The sequence below is a fragment of the Agelaius phoeniceus genome, chromosome 1, assembly GCF_051311805.1.
Source record: "Agelaius phoeniceus isolate bAgePho1 chromosome 1, bAgePho1.hap1, whole genome shotgun sequence".
NCBI lineage: Eukaryota > Metazoa > Chordata > Aves > Passeriformes > Icteridae > Agelaius > Agelaius phoeniceus.
The window spans coordinates 127,613,145-127,640,147 of record NC_135265.1 but is presented as its reverse complement, the minus strand read 5'-3'; the positions used below and the strand labels follow the sequence as shown (position 1 = coordinate 127,640,147).

At 40.6% G+C, this 27,003-nt stretch overlaps 1 protein-coding gene across 1 annotated transcript in view; it reads right to left on the bottom strand.

Annotated features, from left to right (window-relative positions):
* RSPO2 (R-spondin 2) overlaps positions 1–26,519 on the bottom strand; it is a 105,205-nt gene extending 78,686 nt beyond the window's left edge. The window contains 4 exon segments of the mRNA XM_054645813.2: positions 25,653–25,823; positions 25,826–25,978; positions 26,226–26,361; positions 26,364–26,519. Coding sequence (XP_054501788.2) covers positions 25,653–25,823; positions 25,826–25,978; positions 26,226–26,361; positions 26,364–26,396 — 493 coding nt within the window. The 5' untranslated portion in view covers positions 26,397–26,519.
* Positions 26,520–27,003: the final 484 nt, after the last annotated feature.

Here is a 27,003-nt window from a genome sequence, read left to right as displayed (position 1 = left end):
GCTCTGGAAGCAAAGCAGTTTAAATGAGTGTATTTTATAGCCTAAAATATGCTTAAGCAGTTGCATGTTTATAACAGCATATACCACATTAAAATTAAGTTAAAATCAGATTTTTTCTGTAGTCTTAAATATAAAAGAGAAGAAAATAAAACTAAAAACAAATAAATGACCTTAAGCTCCAGAAATCATTTTAAAATTTAAGGAAGAGGGGTTAAAATAATCAGACTTCATTTTCAGAAACAAATTACCATCTCAACATCCTTGTCTTTTATGTTCTGAATATGTAACAGGAAGTGGGAATTGTCAGAGGTATGTTCAACTATGCCTAAATTATAGCTATAAAGCCAGCTAGCCTAGTTGTTAGAGAACTTCTAGTTAGAACCTACTCAGATTACATGCAGATAATAAAAAGAATTAAGCTAGGAAGCTGAAGGGGTTTTTTGCCCAAGTTATTTAAACATGAATCCAATTACTGAACTTTCATGGAGCAGCTGTCTCACTCCATTCAGTTTTCCCTAAAACAAAGATGATACGGCTGTATTGCAGTGCTGAACAATCCTGAATTAATGTGGGCAAAAGAAATCTCTTCTACAACATTCTGCTGTGGGAGGGGGTGTGGAAGAATCCCTTTTAACATAATAAAAATGATGATGATATAATGAATAATTATTATGGGATTTTATAGCTGGAAGGCATGGTAGTTATTTCAAAGACATTTGTAACCAACAGCCTTATAAAAAGCTAGAATGTATTACATATGTGCAGAAGGTAATTGTGAGCATGTATTCAATCCCAACATCTGAAATAACCAATGTATTATGTTTGATTCTACAGTAACTACTGCTTGATGAAAAAAGTGAATTTACAAATAACTAAACTAATTAATAATCCGCCCTTTTTGAAAGGAGAAATGATGACTTATAAATAAACTTTCATGAGAGGAGATCTCTCCTGTCCTTCTCTGATAGCTATATCATTCCCTTTCAACATCAAACTGATTTTTTGGTGAAATACTGAACCTCCAAAGGTATTGCCAACACTTAAGATATGGGAGAATGGGACCCTAAATATACAGGTCCTGTGTTCCAGTGATAAATAAAAGAGCAAGCAATAGCATTTCTTTCTTAAAAAAAAAAAAAACCTATGAAGGAAAAATAGATGAAGCAATGTCTAAGTTTGCAGTCAGTTTGTATAACAGCCTTGAAATGCATGGGCTACTTCACAGAGCAAGAACTTTTCAAATTTTTTTATTTCCCTTGCTTTATAGAAATATCAGCAATTCCATTACGTTTTGAGGAAACTGTTTTACTTCATTATCACAAGGCAACACTGTGATATCACTCAAGAAGTGGCCTGTATGCCTCTCTGTCTCTCCAGGATTTAAAAATAGACCCCTGCTGCTGTTAGTCCCATGTAGCAAAAGAACATTTAGTTTGGTAAGTGATCTCCCTGTCTTGATCTCTGCCTGTGAGCTTTATCATCCTATTTCCCCCACGCTGTTTTGCTGACGAGGAGCAGAGAGTGGCTGGGCAGGCATCTGACCTCCAGCCAAGGTCAGCCCACTGTGCTCAGACACATGCAGCCATCCTGAGATGGAGTGTGAATATCCATGTGGACTATGGAAGAGGGAGATGCATCTGAACATGGGGCAGTTGCTTTGAAAAGAAGAACTAAATGCTCTGACTATGATTTTGAGGGGGTCAACTACGTGTAGTAAAACAGTTCCTTTCAAAGTCGGTCTACTTTTTTTTTTTAAAAAAAAAAAACTTAGCATTTCCTGGAATTAATAATTCAAGATTAAAGAAATCTTGAATGAAAATAATAAAAAGATTGATATTTGTTAGTTTTTCAAAAGAATCTTGGAAAAGACAATTTTTACATGCTTGTTTTGTAAAATTTTAAATTTTGACACCTCAACAGAACAGAGTAAGAACTTCAAAAGTATGCAGGAACTCCCTTATATGTGCTCACATACTTACAAACATACACATCTACATACACTATTCTGAAAAGCACAAATCATTTTATTCAAAAACAGATGATTAGCTTCCTGTTTAGGCCCCTATAACAGAGCCATGGCCTTTGTTTTCTACCAAAACACGCTTGTCTCATTAGCGTTCACTTATGTTAATGTCCAGAATTCCTGCAATCAAATTCCATCGATGGTTTCTGCCTGACCCCTAGAAGATGTGCTGGTGCCACTGGGCAGTTTTGATTCACAGAGCAGTAGACCCAGACAGGTGTGAGTGGAGAAGCAGAATATCCTGGTGTGATCTGGCTGTGCACATTTCTCACCAGCCTGTGCCCCTGGAGTGCAAATGAAGGAGGGCAAAGTGCCATGGTTTTTAACATGCTCCCCATGGCAATATTGATCAAGAGTCCAGTGATCTGATTTTCAATATGCAAGAAGACCATAGGCTATGCCAGGCAGCACACATGTACAGTCACTGGGTTTGGAAATACTCCCAAGCATAAGTACAATTTTGGGGCAGGGGGAGAGGGAGGGGAAACAGGGAGGGGAAGGAGATGCAGGCCATCAAACCATTTAAATAATGTGGCCCTAGGCTAGCTACCTATTAGTATTAGTTATTTATAACTTAGAAGTTATAAACAGAGCTGTTTTATTAAAATGCTTAACCATGAAACAACTTTTAAGAAATAGTCAGTAACATTTCCATATCACAAATTGTTACTGGTACAGAAAGATTGCATTCTATGTTCCTGTGTTCCTAGATACATCTACTATTCTAGTCTTTATTCTGAAAGAGCATAAACTAAGGTATGCATTGAAGCTATTGTTTTAAAATGCAAGTGATGTACTTGAAAAGCTGCTTCTTGTTCAAAATTAGTTCTTCCTCATGAGCAAGGATATTGCATTTCAGTTTCCAGGAATTTAAAGGGACAATGCAACCAACACTGATGCCTGTTCATTGTAGCAATATAAACTATATTCCTGTTAGTTTGAATCCATTAATGAATTAATCTTTGTCAGAAGAGTGTCTATAAAGGAGGTTCTTAAAAGACCCCAAGGACATTATAGCACTGATGGTTTACCATTATGTGGTATAACAAAGTTTTACTTAACCAGTTCTAAAAGCAGACATATGGAGTCCATTAAACCCCTCTCTTTTTTGTGGTGTAATTCTGAATGGCTGTATTATACTACTTATTTAAAATATGGATTGTAACTTCCACCACCAATTAATAAGAGTTCTACACAGTGCATGCAATTTATAAGATGCACAAACTTTGTCCATCAGCACCTAAAACTTAAACACTCTTGAGAACTGTATTTCAGTTAACTGTTACAAATAGAAGGTTAACATGATGAGAGCCAAGTAACTTTGACACTGATTAAGTCAGGGACACACAATTTTGTTGCTGTTAAAGTCAATGAATAGGTGCTTCTCCTGTAAATCCCCTGATATTTTGAGTAGTTTTAGATTTGGGTTTTTTTTTTCAAATGTATATATTGTTATCCTGTGTCACACATGCATAATCATTCTCAACCACAATATTCCAAAGTAAAGAATTTCCATTTAGTTCTTAAACAAATATTTAAAAAAAAAGAATCTCACATATGAAACTAATCAACTCAACTGATTTCCCTTCCACAATAAAAACTCCCTTCTCCACTGTTCCTTCCACTTGCTGCCACATTCTGCTCCCTTACTTTAGCATTATCTTTTACCACCTTGATTTCCTTATTTATACCCTTTAGGGTCCTGATTAAAGTATTTAGGCCTTGATCTTACATGTGGTTCCTAAATTCAGTGGAGTTCATCACAGACCTACAAAATGCCTTGTACTATACCTTACTTGAAGATAAGGGTTATAATAAACATACCCAAGAGGCAGGGAACAAAAGGCACACTCAAGGGACTGTGTTCTTGTAATGCATCCTACCCCAACAAGGAACAGCATGGAAGTAAAGTTTAAGAAATATTTAGAAAAATATAGCTGCACTGCACCTGTATGCATACATATATATAGATATGGACTATCTATATCAATCAAAATGTATGTCAACCAAAATTACAGCAGAGGGTAACTAAAAGAGATAAGCACAGGGAAACTTCCTTATTTTTATTCATCCCTTTATTGCTATGAAATGTAGTTAAAATGCTAAGATTTAGTAAATTGCTCAAGCAGTTAAGAAGGAATATTTTCAAAGTTATAAATGGAAGTAAAGGAACTTACTCTCTTACCGACAACTACAAATTTTCAAGTCCATACAACCACCAAATTCAACTTAACATACATTGAATACCAAGAAGTTTGAGCTTTTGCTAGCAGCTCCAAAAGAATCTGAAAGTCCCCAAATAAAAAAATCTCACACAGATCCTGGCAGATACATTGAAGAATATGGGAGAGAAGAGAAGACCACACATTCCTGGCACTGGAACAGAGAGGCTGCCCAGAGAATTTATGGATGGCCCATCCCTAGAAGTGTTCAAGGTCAGGGTGGACAGAGCTCTAAGCAACTTCTGAAAGGTGCCCCTGCCCATGGCAGGGGAGTTAAACTAGGTGATCTTTGAGGTCCTTCCAACCCAAGCCTTTCTATGATTCAAGACTGACTGTTTTCCTCACATGCCATCCTGCAGCCTGTGAAGTGTTACAAGGCCACAAAGATGAGGACATTTAATGTTCTTTACTGGGCAGATCCACGTCCCACTGAGCCCATCATCTGCTCAGTTCACATCAGGAGGAGACCAAGAGCAGGTGATCATATCCTGGAAGATGTTGGTGGTTAATACACATCAGCAATAAACATTAAAAACATAGCTAAACTTAGATGAATGTAAGGTTCTCAATTAAGTGTTTAAATCATACTATCACCTGCAACTTCATAGTGACACTTTTGCAGCTTTTTCATACCTGCTTTGGCCTCATTGGCTTATCCTGAATATGAAGGAGAAAGATCCTCTCCACCCAAGAGAATGAACCCAAGAGAATACTTTCCTTTGAAAACCAGTTCTTACACTTTATCTCCTTTCTCCAGTTATGAAACCTTGGATACTTCATACAGCAATCATATAACCAAAAGTTAACAATCAAATATAACACACAGCAAATATTCTCAGATGAGTCACTGTACTCTCTACATTCTCGATTTGTTGGTTTCTTTGCTGAGCAATCATCAGCTAATTACTGGGCTAACTATAGAACACCAAAATAGTTACATCTGCTCAGACACAGCCACGAAGGAAAGAAAAGATTTCTCATTTCATACTTGAGTTAAAATGAAAGTGTACATAATGATAGCTTTCAAGAGATCTCATCACAACTTTGCTTCAGCTATTCTCGATTTTTGACACAAGTATGTCCTTTATGTTTTTGAGAGGACTTCACAGCTCTATTAACTAATGCCATAACCCTACCTTCAGGGTACTCTCCCAGGTCTTGTAATACATTTGAGCAGCTTTGGGTTCCCCAGTTCAATATCTGGAAAATTCCAATAGATCAGGTAACATTACAAAAACAGAAACAATCCTTCTACAGAACATTTGGTATGACTTTTTTCATTAATTTTGCCTCCCCCACACATAAAGCGATCAAGGAATAACATCAGATGCTACCATGGCCGTTTGCTGGTCTTTTAGACATGAAAGTCTACCTGGTGGACAGGACAGAGCTGGCCACCATACAGCAGCCTGGGATTCAGAGCCAAGATATCCATACGCAGGAAACTTTCTGGAGCGTCCTCCACTGCATCAGCAAGCTGTTAAAATCATCATTGTATCAACACAGAAATGTATCTCTCCCCACTGACAGTTGTTCAAATGGTGCATTTGGCAAGAGTACTTGCCAAAAAGGCGACTGGCTTTTGTTCAAGGAAAGCAATGCAACACAGACAACAGGCAGGCAACTCCTGCTGCAACAGCAGCTTTTAAAAGTAGCAGAGAAAAAAAAAAAAAAAAGAACCCTAATCGTTTTTCTGAGGATTCTCATATTTTTTTTTAAGGAACTGTAAGAGGAATCTGCTACTGTCACAGCTACAGGTAGGGCTGCTGGTGGATATTCAGTTTCCAATTATTTGTTACAACACAGCTGAGAGCAATTAGACAGTTTACATATGACTGGTAGGAGCCCAGTGCACATTATGTGGACCATCAGGTCCTGCAGCCTAAACACAGTTCTTGATTTAATGGATAAATGAATTTTGCTAAACCACTTCAAATAGAGGAATGTTTTCTGAATCTGTGTGCAGGCTGTTAATATGGTTCTATGAAGTCTCATTCCAAAGAGATCACAGCACACTTTGTCAGATGCAACAAAAACTGCACCCCAAAATCCCACACCAGTGAACTTGGTACTGTTTTCTGGGGCTGCTTGTAAGCTTCTAGACTGACATCTCGTTTGGCAATTATTTTTCTTTTCACTGAATGATACTTTCTATGATAGTTGTCTGCTTTTCATGAAAAAGGTTTGCCTTTTTTTTTTCCCTATTTCTTTGTCAAACCTTGACCACCAATAGAAAGCACCTTTTTGTTTTTCTTCACCAAGTACACTGATTCCTTCACTCTTTTTCTACATTCTGTCCTGTGGAAGCATACTGTTCTTGGTCCTAAAAGAGAGAGGTCTGAGGATTAAGAAAGGGACAAATTAAGAGATACAGATTCACTGTATCTTTTGCTGCTCAATTGCCAGTGCCACGGAGCTTGTCTGATTCTTACAAAAGCCATTAATGAAGAAAGGAAATTTCTGCTATGCTGTCTCTTAAAGAAAGAAAATAATATAGCAGCATACTAATGCAATACAGTAATTTTGCTGCATTATTAAATCAATAATTAATTTCTCATTAATTTGGTGATTTCAAAAGAATGTCTCCCATTTATAAAAGGACTGTTCTTTCACTTATGCAAATGTACTAAAAATACATCTGGCTTGGAAGCCAACACACAGAAATATCTTCAGGACAAACTCCATGGACTAGAAAGGGAAACTTTATTAAAAAAAACCATGATGACTTTCAGTATAAACAATACAAATCTCTACAGCACACAGTGGGCTTGATGTACTCTGGGTGAAAGAACCTATTTCAGGACAACAGGTCCATCTATGGACTTCAAAATCTTTTGAAACACCACAAATCACCACTGTAAGCAGCTGCATGAGCAGGCGGTCTGGTCCTGGGGCACCTGGTGCAGAGACCCTGGTGGGCCCCAGCAAGGAGCTTCAGGTTTCTGCAGGGTTGGAGTGGAGCAGTGGCTGAGCTGAGCCCTCTCTGCACCCTGGCCTGTCCAGGAGCAAGTGCTGAGGGACAGGTTGTCTCCTGGGACAAGTCCAGCTTAATAGAGTGGGATTTCTGGAGGAGTGAACATCTCCTGAAAGCAGCTGTGAGCTGTGAGTCCAGCCCACACATTTTGTGTACCATGTGGGAGCTTGAATTGATTTAATCTGGAAAAGAGGATCTAAAAAGGGGTCTAAGCTGTCCTTGGCACCCAGTGAAAAGTTTGTTGAGGGTTGGTCCATGTTGGCTATGTTTCCAAGCTCTCCATGGTGAGGCTGTGCCAGATGAGATGGAAAAAGCCTGGGGAGCTGCTGGACAATGGCTTACACAGGGAAATCCAAGCAAGCACAGAAATGTATTGCTGAGTTTAGCAACAGGAATGGAAGAACCACTAATACCAATAAAAACTTGCATATTTCTCGTAGCCATGGTAAGGAAGAATTGGTACTGGCTGCCCAAGGAAGCATCTGAGTCCCCATCCCTGCAGGTATTTAGAAAACATACAGATGGGGTGTTTAGGGGTGTGGTTTAATGGTGGACATGGCAGTGCTGGGTTAACAGCTTGACTCACTGATCTTAGAAGTCTTTTCCAAGGTGAATGACTTTATGATTCCATTATATAATGAGGACTCTTGATCAATATTCTCCCTTTCACAAATTTCAAGCAGAAGTCTAATATCTTGACAATCCAAGAGGAAAACAGTGCATGGGAAAAATAAAACTGTATTCAAAGACTTTCAAGCTTCCTTTCTACATGCATGCTCCCCACAGATAAGATACACACATTCCAATGTGGAGACCAGGGTTTGGAGGCTGATATTCCCTGCTGAGCAGCTCATTCATTGGCAACTGAGACCACTACCATCACTTCCAAAATCCTCATGGCAGATGCTATGGAATCATTAAGAATTCATTCTTTCTCACTTTTTAAGTGATCTGAGCAACTCTTAGATTAAATTTGGGAAGGAAAACCAATCCCATATTAAAAGATCATGGCAAAATAGAATAGCTTGGACTTACTGCTTCACAGACTAGAATTACTTTCTTTATTACTCCCAATGTACAAAAAGTAGCCATTCTCATAACTGAGTAATTTTCTTCTGTAAGATTTACTGCTAATTCTTCTCATAGTCTTTAGTTTGCCCTGTTTCTTGCTTCAATGAAGAACACTGAGCTGAAGGTAATAAAGGTCCTGGCCTTGTCTGTTTAAGCTGCATCCAGCCAGATGCAACAGGCATCAACATCTAACGTCAAACAGTTGAAATTTCTTAAGGTCTTTTGCTCTTAACCCCAACACAAACCAATAGCAGATGAGCCTTGTCAACAATTTGCTAGTTGCTTAGTACACTCCAGCTATCATGTTCTAGGCTGCACACTACATATCTGGTTGGCATTAAAGTGCATAATGAAGAACATATTTGCATCCTGTATTTTTCCAGTTTTAATCACTATATTACAGGCTTAACAGGCTTACAGTTCATGTCAGGAGCCAAATTGTTCTAATAAAATATGAAGCATTTATCTACTGAAAGGCTGAAAAGAGCAAAGTTTGTTTATTGCCAAGTCTGAAACAATGCTAACTAGACCGTGTGTTACTTAATCTCATTCATGCCCATAAGATTTTACATGCTAAGTCTAAGCTGAATAAATAAAATTCAGAAACTTGAAGGAAATCCCATTCTCCTATTTTTATTGAGCATTAGTAACAAGCTTGCCTCTGCACTGGAAATAGCCTATTTTCCAGCTCACTTCAGCTACATCTAAGGCACCTAAGGCTAAGGTAATCTATAATCTATGAAAAATGTGAAAACTACTTGGCAAATCAGCAAAGGAGAACAGTCCTACCAGAACCCAGGAAAAGCACTGGATAAGCAAACACATCCAACTGTTCTAGCATTTCATCTGACACTTGTAAACCAATGGTGATTGGTTTATCTCATTCCACCCAGGTCAGCATAAGATGTGCAATTCATCTCACAGGGCCAGAATTCTCCCTATATCTTTGCCCTAAGAAATTTACTTTGCTTAATTTAAGCAAATTGAAATACTATGCACTAAAGTCTGAGCGTGAGATTCTGACCATTGTGGTGCTTCTAGGAAGAAAGCTTCCAAAGAACATGCCAGATAAAAGCACTAAAAGAAGAAAACATGTAGTGCTAAGGAAAAGATCTTCCAAGTCACAAATATGCGAACAAAAAAAAGCATGTAGCAGAATGCAAGCAAAACCAAAATACTAGACAACAGCATTTAATTTATTTCTCAGATGTGCAGAGTCTTGTAGAGCTGCTGCAAGACTATGCAAGGAATAAATGTTCCATTTTCCAGAAAAAGAAATGTGGATACAGGAACAACTGTTTTCTGAACAACTTCACCAAGGTCACATGTGCTGAGAATCAGGAAATTAAAATATACATTCTGTGCACCTGAGAGAGTTCCTTATCACTGCAATCATCCTGCTCTGAATATTTAGCAAAACCAAACAATCATTGCAAAACCATAATTCATAGAACTCTTTAAAAAACTCAAATTACTAGATTTAAAAACTTCAGAAATTCCTATGAAGTTATCTTCCAAGACAAAAATGAACCAATGAAACCACTCTCAATAAGGACAGGTTTTTTGGATGCTGGGAGACAAGAAGGTGATATTTCAAACAAATATGGAAATTTTAGCAATATACTCTGAGAAAATTCTGGATTTGCAGGCAAACAAAAGAGTTCATAGACACTTGGACAAACAGAGAAGGAAGAATAAATGCTATTTATGCTGCCACAGCCACACATGACTGAGAAGAGGAGCAGCAAAACAATTTAGCTAGAAAGGGAAGGTAGAAGAGCATAATAGGTGTCTTTAAACATAGTAGAGAAACACGGGATTGAAAAATTAGAACTCTGAAAATATGAAAGTATCTGATTTAGAAAAAGATATATGAAAAAGACAACTTAAACTGAATGTTTCGTACACTTAGCTGCAGGACATCACTTTAATTCAATCCAACATCCCTGAGCTTTCTATCCTCCTTGTACTCTCCACATTCAAAACACCCACCAAATCTTCTGTCATCCTCCCTGTTGTCAACCCCAGGCACCAGACTCTGAAACTTCAAAGATGATGGACCAGACTTAGAAATCTTGAACTAGAACAGATGGAGCATATTTGCTTTTCAGATATATTCATATTGCTATCTCCACATCTTGGAGGAATACTATTAAAAATGAAATTTAATGTACTAGCTTCTGTATTTCAGATCCACTTAAATCACAGCAGGCTGGGTGTCATCCTGAAAAATGACACTTAATGACTACTGGGCTTTTTTAAATTCAAATGAGAATTCCTTCATAAAGAAGATAAAAATGTATTATATTTACCTGTGTACTCTGAGTGCTTACCATTCAGTATATTTCAAGCAGAAGTTAGAATTAATACTTGGCAAGGGCCTACTGATTTTTTTTTTTTCATGATTCCATGGAAATTCAAATACTGTCTTAAAAACAGACAGGTCATATGTTTCTAAAAAACTAAAAGCTACTTGGCTGACATTACACAGCTTATGTTTGCAAAGTGAATAATGAGAGACTGGAGAATTAAAGAAAAGAGAGTGGAAGCTCTGAGGAGGCAAAGACGAAAATGGTATCTCCTTTTCTTATATTCTTATTACAAGAAACACACATTTCTTAATTTTGGCAGTACCTTTAAAGCTATGTTTCCACTTTAAGATAAGGTAAATTTAGGTGTTCAGCTTAGTAACTCTAACTGTGAGCCTCTTTGAGACATCTTCATTTCACAGTCCAGTTCTGAGGTATCTGATAACATAGTTACCCCCGTTTGGAAGGAAATAAAATATAATTTGGGGGATTTTTTGAGAATACATAGATTCTTCATATAGCAATTAAATCAGACTACTGGAAATACCTACCTTCAACTGAAGAGCTCCATCCTTTGTATCTGAAAGTTTAAATTAAATACTTTCAGACACTTACCTAGTAATGAAAAGAGGCAGCAGTAGTTTCTGCACCCTGCAGAGTGCTGATGCAGAGTCAAACAGATTTTGCTATCTCAGTTCTGATAGACATGACAGCACAAAAGACTTCATATTAGATAAAGCAAGCACTTTCTAAAGCTCCTAAATCATTGCCATGAATGCAATGTTCTACATGCTGGAGTGTGTTCAGTCAATAAACTTGGAGGCAGGAAACTTATTTATGTGCTTATTATCCTTCATAATAACCATATAAATGCCTAGAGATTAACACTCTAGGACCTGTTAGCCATGCATATCACTGATATAATTTAAACTGCACTGTGATAAAACACTACCCTCTACACCAGAGATACTGAGGCCCTGAAGGGAAAGACAGACCTGCAGTGCCTGCTTGAGCTGCTCAACATTTATTTAAGAAAAACAGAGAGAGGAAAAAAAACTTGTAGACACACATGCAAATCTGTTACGGGGTGGTGGGGTAGAAGAATCTGGTTTTAAACACACTGACCAGCTCTGTTGGTAAGAGAACCAGGCACCTTGGATTCAAATTTCATGCTCTCACCACTAAACCACAATCCCTGCAGAGCATTTAAGTAAAGCTGTAAAATTGAACATCAAACAGCAAATGCAAAGCTCTAGGATGTACTTGAATATTATCAAGAGCATTCAACTAATCAGATTTCTTCTTAGCTAAAAATACATAAACAAAAGAAAAATTATTCCACAGAGTAGAGTATCGTGGGTATCTCCACATGATTACCACAAGGACAGTGTTTCTGTTACAAATGAAGAATGAATGAAAAAAAAAAAGAAACAAATATATAAAAAGCAGTGATAACCTTGTTTGTGGCTAAACAAAATGGTTAAATCTTAGTTACAATTTCATAATTTACTGGTATGAGATGCAAATGCAAAAGAAGGTTAACTCTAAATAGTTCTGACATTAAATCATTGCAATATAAGTCTCTTGAGAGACATGCTATTCCTCCACAGCACTGCATTTCATTGTGTGCTTTTTCTCATTACATATCCACCAAACTTAACTGTGACTTAAGGTATTTTTTAAGATCAAGCCCATGCTATGCTGAACCCCAAAAATATAAACTCAATTAACATTTTGTATAGAAAAAGAAACTTTGCAACAAAAATTTTACATGGAAATCTTTATACTGAGCAAAAGCATTGCTCACTCCAGCAGCAGTCAGTTCTTTAGAGGAAAGTATCAGAAATCTCCTGTTGGTAAAGTCAAACTAATCTCCCAACTAAGAGTATTCCCAGTCTGTGATACTCAAGTCTATATCTAGAAGGATGAGATTAAGTAATTCCTCTAAAAAACTCTATAATCTTAATTTTAAAATCTGTAATTTTTTACTGCTATGTAGAAGTATTACCTACTTTACCTGCTTTACCTTTCAGTAGTCAAACTTCAGATTTAGCAGGAATGGCTATAGGGGCTATAGTGGTGAACATCTGTCTAGCTGCATAATGTTGGCACAACAGTCATTTAATTTTCTTCAACCCCTATCCCAATTCTGTAGCAGACTTGATAAAACAAGAACATCACTTGTGACTTGTTTTTTCAGAGTTACTAAGCATCCCCAATTATCGTTCTCTTTTATTTCATTTTGTAACCCCTGGACTCCATTTCCACACCTCTAAGAGACACCCATCACTTCAGAGAGGTACATGGGAAAACACTCTGAGCACTCTAAAGCACTATCACAAAACAGAAGAACACATGATTTTCAAAGACACAATCACAGTAATCATGTTATTAAGAATAAGGTCACTGGGTTTGCTAACACCACATAATCAGAAAGCAAATACCATGGTGGATGAGGTACCATTGCTACCAACCACTCCCCTGGGTCTTCTCTTGGAATTGGAAGTGTCAGTGCATGTATTTTTTTGAAGCTGTCCACATCCATGGATATGAACTACACGTGTAGCTGCTTATCAGCTAGAGTGCATACACTGAGCTCCCAGCAAAGATAAAAGCAACAGAATGCAGATGAAAAAAATGTTGACTTTAGTAATTAGAAAAAGCCAGCTGCAGCTAATAAGGAAAAGGAATGTTAAACTGAGACCTTTTTATTTTTTTTTTTAAACTTACTACATCTGAGACACAGAAGCCAAGTAAATCACTGGACTCTTTCACTCTATGACTGCTGGTAGAGAACTGTGCATAGCAAAACTACTGTAGTTGATCTGGTAGGAACACAAGCCCTAACGGAGGTCTTGGTTCAGGTCAAGCTTTGGCAAATTCTAATCCTTCTCAGGTGACATTACATGTATTCAACCACATCCAGTTGATCTCTTCAAATATTTTCCTTCCTCTCCTCCTTAAGCCTTCCAGAGCGTGTTTAAGTAGCACAGACTAATGTTATTTTACCCAATGAGCCTCATGTTACATCAGGCTCAATATGCAGCAGTTTCACTTAGTTACTGCTTGGAAAGCAGTTAGAGAAAAGCCCTCTTCCAAAGCTGAAATAAACCCCTAGATATTGATGCCACAGCTAATTACAATAACTGAAATAAAAGTTGAAAGCAGCAAGACTTTTTCCAGGAGTCTGATGAAAAAGTTAAAATAAAGAGTTCTCAAATATAGCATCAGCAAATTGACAACAATATCCCAGAGCAAGCACAATCTCAGGAATATCCACTATGCCTGAGAGAGATGGACATCACCCCCAAATTTACAACAAAATGAGGGAGACCAGAGTTAGGTCTAGTATCTTAATTATTACATTCACAGTACACTCTTTGTTATCTGTAAATATCTGAGAGAAGAAAAATGGGGGAGCAAGGAACTTGTGGGATGAAAAATCACCAGGACATAGAATCCCATTTTTATGACAACCAGTGCTACTGCTAAATACCAAGAATCTTCTCTGGGTTGATTTTAGTATTCCAACAACATAAAAGGGATTGCAACTGTGCATGATTCTGTCACTTATCCTAAGGATTCCTAAATGGAATGAATTGTCTGGTTCCTCTCCACAGCTGGCTATTACTAAAAAGAAAAAAGCAGGCTCAAGCCAGGTACTCAATATATTTCCAAACTATCTTTCACAGAATGGATGAAGTTGGAAGGAACTTCTGGAGGCAAAAGAACCATTTGATCCAATTATCCTGTTCAGGTAGGGCCAGACTAATGCAGATGCCCAGGACCACATGTGGATGACTTTTGAGTATCTCCAAGGACAGAGACTCCACAACCTCTCTGGACAACACATATCAGTCCTCAGTCACCTGCACTGTAAAATAGTATTTCCTGATGTTCAGAGGGTACCTTCTGTATTTCAGCTTGTGCTCATTGTTTCTTGTTCTGTCACTGAGCACCAGGCAAGAGCCTGGCCCTGACCTAATTGCACCCTCCCTTTCAGCTACATTGACGAGAACCCCTTTGTGCCTTCTCGGGGCTGAACAGTCCCAGCTCTCTCAACCTTTCCTCACAGGAGAGATGCTCCAGTCCCTTAATCATCTTTGTGTTCCTTTGTTGAACTCTCTCTAGTGCTGAGGAGCCCAGAGAAGGACACAGCATTCAGCTGTGCTTCACCATAGCTGGCTAAGGGGGAATGATCCCCTGCTGGCAATCCAGAACACCGGGAGCCTTCCTTGCACAGGGGAACATTGCTGGCTCATGCTCAGCACAGCACCCACCATGTGCCCCAGGGCCCTTTCTGCCAAGCTCCTTTCCTGCTGATTGCCCCCCAGCCTACAGTGATGTCTGGGGTTCCTCTTTCCCAGGTGCAGGGCTGTGAATTCCTTGTTGAACTTTGTGAGGTTTCTTTTGATTTCTCCAGCTTCTTGATGTCCCCTGGGTTTTGGGTATTTTTCAGAATACTGCTGGCACGAGATGCAAATAACAAGATATTTTTAGCAGAAGAACAGACAGTATAATCCACTTCTTGTACTCAAAGCTGAGCAAAACTAGATTCCCTTTGACATAATACACAAGTCTCTGACTTGGGTTGCAGAGACCACGCAAAAGAGATGGATAGAGCATGTACAACACAAATGCTGAACACTAACAGAAAAAAAATGGTCTTTGTTGCTCAAAGAGATACAGATGAGGCTGAACACTAATCTGGAATGGAGAAAATATTTTTTTTCTGCAAGTACATGCCCTCAGCACAGAGGGGCTACATAATCCAGGGAATATGGATGAATCTGAGAATCAAAACTACAGATCAGATGCCCAACTTTGCCCACTAATATAAAGGTTATTCTATGCCTCTTCTTCTTCTCCATGTGCCAGTTTTGTTTACCTGATCCTTCAAAAGGAGTATATATATATTTTACTACTTCACATCTGTACAGCACTAGACTAGGTGGTCTACAAGTTTTGTTCACCTAAATATAAGATTTTGCAATTTTCTTCTCAGTTTCACACCACACATTTTGCATCAAAGAAAGTCATAGTTGCTACTTCTATAAGAATCTCCATTGAAAAAAAACAAATAAACCAAAAAAAAGAAAAACAAGCAAAAAACCAGAGTAAAGTGGTCAAAGTAATCTTTACAGAAAAACAAAAAAGCAACTTTAAACACTACAAAAAATATTGGAGATCCCTCTCATTTTAATTTCTAACTACAGCCATAAGCATTTCCTAAAACTGAATTCCAAAACAACTTTGAAGGCCACAGACAAAATTCAGTAAACTCTGCTACTAATAAAAGAATTATGATAACTACTTGGAATTCTGCAAGTTTCATTATAGCTAAAAAGAGTAATCATGACCCAGTGTCATCTCAGCATCAGCAAAGATGCTGCATTCCAGCATATTGCAATAGTGCTGTAAGAAATAAAGTTGGAAACTAAAGCACCTGTCTAGAAGCACCACTTCAATTAGATACTGACATTATTTACATCCCTACTGCCATAACATTTCACACTGGAAAGCTGCTTAGCATTTACAGAAAGGAGGAATTTATCTCCTGTTCCCATTTTCATGGATGTATATACATATGATGAGTATGTATATGAACATACATATGAACATAAGAACCATAAGCTTTACAGGTAGGAAGACTAACAAAACAGATAGATTTGCTTCTGATATCCTGAAGGTACCCTCTTACCAGGGAGGCAGAATTCCCAACACTGAACCATATCAGGTAAAACCAAACATATAATGTATAATAATTACTGTACCCATGTACAATCAATATTTGCTGAACAACTTAAAGAAGACCAAGACAGATGCATTCAGGCCAGGCATATTTGCATGGTCCAGGAAAGAAACTTAAGTTGAAGAACTGTCCTGCTGCCACAGGAGTACATCAAACAGCAAAGGCACACACTACCCTACTCCAAAAGGTGCCTTCCTCAGATGTCCCTTGGAGTCAGCTTTCCTTGCACTCAACAAAGCAGGGGAGAGAACGCCGACCATTTTGGAGAAGATAGGAGAGCAAATTTAGAGGTAGAACCCCCTCCTGAGAATGTCCCCGGTGAAAATAAAACACACAACCTGATACCAACTAATAAATAAGCAAATGCTCTCTGAAATGCTCTTTAGGTTTACGTTTCTTGCAAGACTGAAGCATCTCAGATCAAAGGCTAGTTGAAAGTATTGTACAATAATTGCTAAAAAGCTTTAATAAAACTGAAATCAGCAGCTGCTGTGTTGTGCTGTGAAAAGCACAACTCGTGTGCAAAGGGATTGTACCAGCTTACACTTACTCTTGCTGAGTCAAAACTGAACCCAAGCCCATCACATTATTAGTGTGCATTGTGTAAAATGAGATGTGAACCAAGTCTGAACTAGCTCACATGAAGGGGCAAAGAACATGTCTGCTATGGGAAGGGAATCCAGGACAGATTTCTGATTTCTGCTCTGGTGACCTTAGTTCAGAGTCTGCCCTGTCAGCACGATCAGCACTGCAGGGCCTCAGCTCAGCTGGGATGCTCAAGTACCATCTCAATATAGATAAAGCAAAAGATGATGGAACTTTAGTGCCCATTAAAAGAGTCACAGCCACATGCTTGGCAGTGGAAACACTGTCTAAGTTGGAAGGTTCATAATAAAAACATATGGTATCTACCAAAATTTTTGAGTAATTCCAGAAAGAAGAGCAAATCAGTAACATCTATCTTTAATAAGCACAGCTGCTGTTTCAGTTGTTTCCATCTTGCCCATAATGTTTTCGTATGGATGTGATGGGTGTTGTCAGGGCTGCTATACACGTGCAGATTCAGCTGTGGGTGCACAACAGCCATTTGTCTGATGTGGCCAGTTTGGGGTTTTTTTGGTATTCCAAAGGTGGCAACCATACGCTGAGAAGACCGTACATTACTGCAGAGTATATGTTTGTGTGCAACATATTTCAGCCAGCATTTCAACTCAAAAAAGAAAATAATGTGCTTGGATCAGGAAGTTTTTATTTTATGGCAGCACTGCCATTCTCTAACACAAATACACTTATCCCTTTGCAGTGTAAAAGCAGTGCAAGTCTTCCAAGATAAAAAGGCACAAACGTTGTCTTCATTGCTGCACATGGTCTACTTGGATTTAGTGCTCATGCAACTGTCCAGTGATCAAAAAAAAAAAAAAAACCCTAAAAGCCAACATCACAAACATTACTTATCTTCCATGTCCCTTCCTCCACCTCACTACATCCATGTTTGGGTCTGGTTTTCATCACAATGAAGAAAATCTTGACCATACTCAAAAAAAAAAAAATAGACAAAATTTTCTGCAAGGTAAATTTGATACTCAGTCCCTAAACCATATGCTTTTGATTATTTTTAGATTTAAATCCTAGAGAGAAAAAATATTTTTACAAACAGAAAATCACAGTAAAAGTACTTTCATTTTTGGATCTATGTTAATTGCACATGAGACTTGCCATTATCCTTATCAAATCACACACATAATTCCACTGAAAGTGTGGGGGGGTGGGGAGGGTGGTGTTTGAAACAAAATTACAGAACTGCACACCTCTTCTAAATATTTTGCGTGTAACTTGCAATTGCTTACATTTCCCTAGTTACAGTCTTATGGCCATCCCATAAAATCAACAAAAAAGGAAGGAATGGAGACAACATTTCCTCACAGAAGGACAAAATCTTAGAGATACATCAAGTACTTGGCTCTACTGAAATTTGTATTTCAAAAAGAAATACATAACAGATTAATTACTGAAACAAAGAACATGAAGGGTTTTTGTACTTCTCACCAGATCTTAACAGATGGGATCTTAAAAACCACCCAATGATCAGATAATCAAGGTACCTCAAATACTAATTGCCTCTCTTAATCTCTTCCCCACACTATAGTTCTATTCCTTCTTTTATATCCTTTTGCACTTCAGTTTGCACATTCAAGTCCACAAAAAAGAGGAAATTTCAGAAAATTTAACTGCCAATCTTTCATATGCTGTCCCCTAAAAAAAATGTTAAGCTTAAATTTGAATTTAAGTAACAAGCACTTGCATCAAAATAGGATAAGACTAAAGCAGAGCTATACAAGTTCACTGGAGTGTTTCATTCAAGGGTATTTAGGTAGAAACACAAGGATAAGACAGTGTCATCTCTACACATCCAGAAGATGCTAGCAGCTGCTCCATGGACCACAGTTTGACAGACAAAGGTCAGAGATGTGTGCAGCTCTTTGAAATCAAAGTGCTGAGACATAGAAATCCCAAAGTAAGGACATACAACTGAAGTCTCAAATCCTTTTAGGCTCAGAGGAAAATCTACAGAGGAAAATATCATATTCCATCATTTCACAGGAGTTACACTTGTCATCTCTATTCCATGTTCAGAACACAGGTTTCACACCAATTAGGTATTTTGAAATAGTATTATGTATAAATACCAATTTATTTTAATTCCTCCATCCCACTCACCCCCTCCACTGCAGCAACTTCATCAGAAAGGTGACATTAGAGTATTGGCAAACTTATGCTTTCACTCTTGCTTTTCCTGTGTTTGACACTGTGTTGTATCACCATCTGCCTTTTGGGGGCAAGCACTGCAGAGACCACCACCCTGATCCATTTCAACTTCATTTCTCCTCAGAGTTTTGAAAAGTACTAGCAAAAATGGACAGGAGCCACACACAGAGAGAGTAAAGTGGCACAGCTGGAATTCAAGTCATACATACCAGGGACCCACAGATAAGCAAAACTCAACAAGTGTAACACTGAAGTCTGACCAGTAAGTGGTCTTCATGGGTGGAGCTGCCTGGACAAAGCCATCGAGTAGGCAGGAAAGAGAGCTCTGCATCTCCTTATGGTGCTCACCAGCAAGATCCAACCAACACTTCAACACCTCCCTTCCTAAGATGTATTAGCTAGAATCCAAGTATCAAAATGTCATACCAAGTCTATTCCATCTTCTACACCAAAAATAACTTGGGAATGGGTTTAAACCCACCACTGCTGTCCCAAAAAGTGATAGATTTACTCCTCTTGCACAGAACTGCTCTGCAGCACCACACTGACACAAAAGCATTACATCTGCTAAATGCGTACTACAAATACAACGAGTATACAAACCATGGCAGCACCTAATTTCAGTTTCTAAAGCAGTCCATGATGAAAGGATCAAGCTGTTACATTTGTGCATTACCAACAGCCAATACTTATGAAGTCATGCTCTACACTAAGAAACGGATTAGCAAATACTTGAAGCCTAGACAAATACAGAAGGTTCTCCAACTGTACCTGAACAAAACTTTGAGGTAAAAAGAAAGGGCATGCTTGAGGAACTGAATTTATTTAAAAATACCTGAAACTAAATCAATTTCTAATACAGGAGAGATTAGAACTTTCAGGGACTGCATCTCTTAAGCTTAAGAGATGTTCCAACATTTAATTTTAATATCGGTAGTGGATCCTTTCTCATTGAGGGCTGATTTCAGTTTAGTTCAGGGGATAACACTGAAGACATATACAGCTGAACTACACTTCAATTACAGATAAAGGTAATCAAGTAATCTTATATTTATTTAGTTAGGGGTATGCTTTATCTGATCAAAGGCAGGCATGCACCATGGGATGAGTTAAATTGTACCAAGAGTTTGATGGACTGCACCAACTAGATCAATCATAAAAGAACACATGGACCTTCATGGTCCAGATAGTTACCTGCAGTCATACAAATCCCACCCAAGAATTCAAAATCAAGGATACATTTTTGGAAAGGATGTTATGGTGAGTTATAAGCTTTCAAGTTGGAGGTATGATAAGTTGGGCAAGGTTTTCAGCCTGTGATGATTTGCAGGTTTGACTAGACAGTCCCTCTAGTTAGCTTAAGTTTTTGGTATTAAAAAAAAAGCTAGATTATCAGAAATTAAATGCAGGCCTCCATGGGGTAGTCAGAGTCTTGGCAGAAAGAGCAAGAGAAAGAAAAAAATCCAATGAAGAAACAGTCCTTTATTTTTCGTCTTTGAATTTTAATAGGAAACACCTCTTCCACTTTCTACCTTTTAAATAATTTCATATTTTCCATATTTTTAAAAGCAGCTTATGTAAACAACACCATACTAATATACTTTAACATAGTAATTATGCTGGCCTGTATATTGTAAATGACACATTGAATTGAGAAACTGCATTCTTGCTTTTATCACTATAATGTCCCTATATTAGAGTAAAAACTCACTTTCGGTATCTGTCATGCATTTTGAGCTGCTTTAGTGAGAGTTTTCAGCCAAGCCTTAGAAAATCCCCTCCATCCCCTGAAAGGGGAAAATATACAGTTAAAGCATACAAATCTAAGCTCTTTGTCATAGTGTAAATCTTACAGCAGGTTTTAACACAAAAGATCAGACTTCAAGGTCTGATCAGGCACACCCATTTAGCCCAGCATCCTAAACCCTAGTGACCCATAATGGGACCTAAAGGGGTGGATACAGGCAAGGAAAAACAGACACAGCCCAACACTGTGCCAGAACAGGTTCCCCAATTCTAGCTTCCCCAATAACAGGTCTTGGGACACCCAAAGGTGCCAAATGCACAGGACCTGCCCCAAGACGTCCTGCCCAGCCTCTGCTTGCTAAAGAGAGTCACGTACATACCAAGCCCAGAAGCAGATCTTTTAAATATTATAAGGCAGCACTAAAAACCAATTTTGGGAAGCTGAATCAAACACCTAACCTTAGATGTCTATTTTGACAGTGAATCCTGCTCTTAGTGCTTTGAACATTCTCCTGCAAATCTTCACAACCTGTTTGAGCATTGCTTATCCTCAGTAACACTGACTGCATCATTAGCTGGTTTAGTATTCAGTCATTCACACAGAAATTTTGATTTCTGTCAGTTTAAGACAGTAATAAGTGTAAATAGCCAATGGTTTAAAAGTTGTAACTTTTCAATGGTTACAGAGTTAGGATATTCTATTGCTGTAGTAACAATGTATGTATAAAGAATGATTAGTAACTATCCTAAATATAGGTCTGAGTAACAGAAGCTATGTTCCAAAGGATGTCTCCAGACCATAAGCCTGGAAAATTACCACTTGTGTTAGCACAACTCAGTTCTTTCTCAGGTTCTGTTACAATTACTTAACGTCACACCTCAGAAAAAAAAAAAGTATCTCAAAGTACTGCTTCCACATAGAATTTTAAGTCTTAATCTGCAGATAAAAAAGTTAACTGTCCTTCAAACACAACACGTTTCAACCTCAGAGAGGAGGATAGCTAATAACAGCTAGAATAGTTGGATAATGCTTGACATTAAAAGTCAGGTAGTATGACTTCTTTGGGATAAATTACTCTTTAGGAGCTAGTACAGTCCCTTGTAAAAGTAGATGTGGTATTTATTTCAGTCAAGTATATCCAACAGTTTCTTTTTCCCTAATGTTTAAATCATCCATCTTTCCCAAAGCTTGACCATACAATCCAGCTGAGACAGGTTCCAAGATTATCCCAGGTAAATACCTTGATAGGAAAGCTAAATCACAATCCCCAATATCCAAGCAGCTTTTTCTTCTAGTTGAAAATCCATGTAACAATTTCCTATAATAATAACAGGTTTATAGTCAGGATTCCCATCTTATATTAAGATGATAAAAATTTAATTGACATAATTTTGAACCCAGTGAATGTGCCCCTCCATACATTCATATTCTTCAATAAATGCTGTGCACAAAGCTATATTGAGGTCTGAGAAACACTTGGGAAATTTCCTGCCCCAGGTATTCCTCCTGTTTCCACCTGTGGATATTTCACCATCACCACTGTCACTAATTAGTCACTCATTGCCACAGGTATTCCACTTTTATGTACCTCTAACACACAGTGTAAGCATCTAGGAGATAAGTACTCACCTTAGCTCTCATGACACTCCATGAATAGGAACTCAATGGAAAGACACAGGTTTTGAGTACTTGGATATAAACAACTTCTGGTTTAACTATGTGAATGTGTCCCATTCACATTTTTTATTGCTCCAACACTGGTCTTACAAACTGTGGAGAGCCTCTCTGTAGACTCCTGAGTTTCCCCATCAATGCAGGCACTCACTGCTATCATATTGACTTTTTTCCCCTTGGGGAATTTTGTTAGCATCTGGTGTTTGATGGCTGTTTATAATGATCCCTATATTCTCTTCTGTCAAAACTTTTGCAGAATACCATCATGCCTCCCTGAGAGTCCCCATTTCTATGTACCCCCATTTTAACTTGTGGTACTCTTTGGAAAAGTTGCTTTCATTACATCTCAAAGGGAAAAAACAATGGTCTTTCATGTACCCTGGGATATTCAGTGAAATGCTGACATGAAGCTGCCCATCCTATAATGATTGCTAAAGAGAAATCTGAAAAATAAATATAAATTTTCATTGAAGAAGGCTTACAAAAGAAACAAGAAGTCAAGTTATACAATTCAAGAAGAAAAGGAAAGATTAGACTAAACCAGCTGTGACATTACACCACCAAGCTTTCAGCTAGGTAACCCTTAAATGGCTTTTCAAATATCTTCTGCAGGAAAGGCAAAAAGGCCTTAATTCTGCTCAGGGCAGTGACTTCCAGAGGGAGAATTTGGTGAGGTGTTTTAAGGAAAGTAAGATTCTGTTCTGACCAACTATGCAAAGCAATTTTCTAATGAGCTGAAAAAGTAGCTAAGAGCAGCAGAGGAATAAGTAGAGCCTGTTGATTATTATGTATTTATCAGAAAAAATTTAGTGAAGTGACATTAACCAACAAAACGCAAATCAAAACGCAAGGTAGGAACCACTTTCTAAACCTTATTTTATTATTCTGCTTCTACTACAATGTTGCAAGCCTTGATTTGGGAAAGGATTGCAAGCAGATGGTGAATGAGGAAGCCTGGGAACATCTTCCCAGTTTTACTTAAGTCTTCTTTACTGGAGTATTCTGCAGCAGCAACAAATCCAAGCAAACGCCAATACAGGCATATACACTTAAAGTTTATTGTACATTTAGCTGCTTTAAAAAAATCAGCTACACATGATATTTGCCCATAATTCCAGACTGAATGTAATTGATTCCTACCACACATGAGACTTAATCTATGCCAAAAATTGTATTTCATTAAGAAAACGATATTATGGAGCATCTGAGATCATGTAACAGACAAAACAGAATGCCAGAGAACTTTTAACTGCCAGTACCCCACAGTGACTGCCTGATTATTTGCAGATGGGATATGGAAAAATTGTGAAATTATTGGAATTCTGAGTCCTGTACGAAAGCATTACTTCAGACTGGATGTGTCATGGCAAATACCTATTATAATGTGAATACATTCTTAGATTGTGCTTTCAGTGCTTAGAACTAGCTATGCTTACTTCTTTATACTTATTAACTGAAAAAGACTGCATTCTTCAAAGCCCAAAACAAAACCCATAGGTGATAGCACAAAATAGAGCCAGTAAGTCAACTGTCAATACTGATCGTATTTATCCAATAATTAAACTAAAAACTAATTTAAATCAATCTCCTTTGGAAAAGCCAACTGTTCAACAAGCACAACAATTGGTCTAGGATCAATCAGTGAACATGAGATCAATTAAAACCAGCTTAAGTTTTTGTAAGAGGACAATTCACACAACTTGAGTTAGATGTCTATTCATTTCAGTACTCCCACAATGCAGCCCTTAAGCTCTGTTGTAAAGCAGAAATACCACTATCACCCTCCGCTGTCTAGCCAGCACTCTAAGTAGTTCCACATTTAATTAAAGACACAGTATACCCTTTGTTAGGACAGATAGTCTGGTCACTTTAAAGGACTGCTATCGTTTTAGCCACACACACATAAATTAAACTCTGGAAACCATCAAAACCAAACTGCCTTACAATTTTATTTGCATATTTGCACCTACTCTGAAAGAGATATATGCACAAAAGTGCAAACTATTTTCTTCGCACAGTTTTATTACTATTTGTAGCAGCTTAACACTGGAGATGTTAAGTCCCTCCCCTTCCAAATAATACCACTAAGAGTGCAATTCTTTCAGAAATTTCTCAGCAGCTGGAGCCACCTGATTTTCAGCGAACTTTAGAAATGTGAAGAGGATGCACGGCCGAGAAAATAACAGCAAAAGGGATAGAAAATAATAATTCAGAATATGCGGATAATGAAACACTTTATAATAAGGTGAACCTCCCCATCACTAAAAGAAAAAAAAAAAAAGTAAAAAAGAAACAGACGAAGCCTTGGCCAGGCTGCCAGCCGGAAGGCGCTGCAGTAACCTCTCCGTCCACACGGGAGCTGTACTGGCATATTGCACCGCTCCGGCTCAAAGCTCCGGCATCCCGGCATCAGCGTTTGGGGAAACCGATGAAGCCCCAACGCACCGTTTATGTCTTTTCCTCAAAGGGCTCTGCACGTTTTCAGCAAAGCTGGCGGCACAGACCTGCCCCGGGCGCTGGGCACGGCGCGGTGCTCTCCGCCGCCGCGGCTCTCCCGGCGGCCAAGCCCCGCGGGAGCGGCACGGCGGCACCGGAGGATGGAGGGGAGAAGCCGCCTTTCTGCCTCGGAAACGTCCACGGAAAGCAGCTTCCAAGTCCGTCCCGTGGACACGCGACTCTAACTGCGCGGGCTAACAGCGATCCCCGGCAGCCGCGAGCCGCTGGACCAGGAGCGACGGCGGCATCAGCGATGTCCCCTGCCCCCGGCTCCACCGGCCCCGGGGGAGGACACGCCGCGGGGGCCGAGGGCAGTGCGCCTACCGCTCGGCATTCGCGTCCCCGGCTGCCCCGGGCTCCGGCCGGTCCCTTCCCATCGGAGCTCACGTCCACGCCGCTCCTCCCGCTCCCGGCTCGACCTCCGCACGGGACGGCGGCGAGCAGCCCCGCGGAGCGCTCTCCGGGCCGGCACGGCCCCACGCCCCCGGCTGGGCCCCGCTGCCGCCCCACGTGCCCGCCCGGTGCCCGCGGAGCCGGAGCGCGGCTCACCTGCCGAGAGCGGCCCTTCCCCGCTGCTGCCCCGGCCGGCGTCCCGGGTGAGCCGCCGGCGCCACTCACCTCTTTTGCTGCGTCTCCAGCGGCCGGGCTGGCAGTGGCCGTAATCCATGCAGTTCAGGATGACCAAGGCAAAGGAGAAGAGGCGAAACTGCATCCTGGGCCGCTGGGGTGGGCAGACTCCTCCGGCGGCAACGAGGGGCGGCGAGGCCGGCGGCGTGCGGGGCGAGGAGGGGCCGGCGGAGGGTCGCGGGGCAGCGGCTGCCGCTGGGGACCGCAGGAGTTTACACGCTTCTCGCCGCCCTTCTCGGGCGCTGCGAACTCACCGCCGCTTCCAGCATCTCCCCTGTGCTGCGGGGAGAGAGAGGTGAAAAGCTTGGACCCGGGCTCTCCTGGTCCTCCACTGCTCTGGCTCGCCCCAAAAACAAACAGACAGACAGAGAAAAATCACAGCCCGTGCCGGGGCAGGAGCGGGACCGCGGAGCGGAGTCACCGAGAGCCCCGAGCCCGTCCCACGGCGGCGGGCGAGCGCTGCCGCCGGCCCCGCGCTGCCCGGGACGGGCTGTCAGCCGGGGCACAGCGCTATTTATCCCGGCGCGGGGCGCTCCCCGCCCACACGCGCTCAGGTCGCGGCACGGCGGGGCGAAGCCGTCCCCCCCTACCTCCCGCGGCGCGGCCCCGCGGCCGCCCCGTCCCGCCGCCGGGTCCCGAGCGCGGCTCCGCGCCGCGGGGCAGCCCCACGCGGGCCGGCGGCGGCCGCCGGGACGCGGGCTCGGCGGGGCGGGCGGCGGGGGCTCCCGGGCACATGCAGGCGGTGTCCGCGCCGGGCCCCCGGCCGCCCGCCTCCGCCCGCTCCTTTTATGCGGCGAGGCGGGGGCGCGGGCGGCGGGGCCGTGCGGGCTCCGCGGGGATGCGCGGCGGCGGCGCGGGGCCCGGTACGTGGGTGGTGCCGTGCCCCGGCCCTCCCGCCGCACGGCCCTGGCGCCGCCCGCCCCGGCCCGCGCCCCCGCCTCCGCCGGGCCCTAACGCCAGCCGGCCCGAGAGCCGCTGATGCTTTCGCCTGGAGGCTCTTCCTCGGCGGGCTTCTCCCTCTGCCCGCAAAGCCTCCTCGTCCTTTCTCTTTCTCTGCCCTGCTTACAGCCTGGGGAAACCTAGTCCTCCTCACTTCTCGCACTGCTCTTTCTCTCTTTTTTTTCATTTCTCCTTTCCCTTTTCTTTACTTCTTGCTAACTATGTGTTTCAAACCTGGATTTAAGACCTTGATTGATTTATTCTGCCCACACCCCTTGTTTCTGACTTCGTAAAGTCTGATCTCACACATTTCGAAGTCTCTTCCTTGAAACACCACTTTCATTGTCTTGCCAAGATGGCTCTGGAAGTCCTAAAGTGTGACTTCAGTAAGTGACTTGTACTT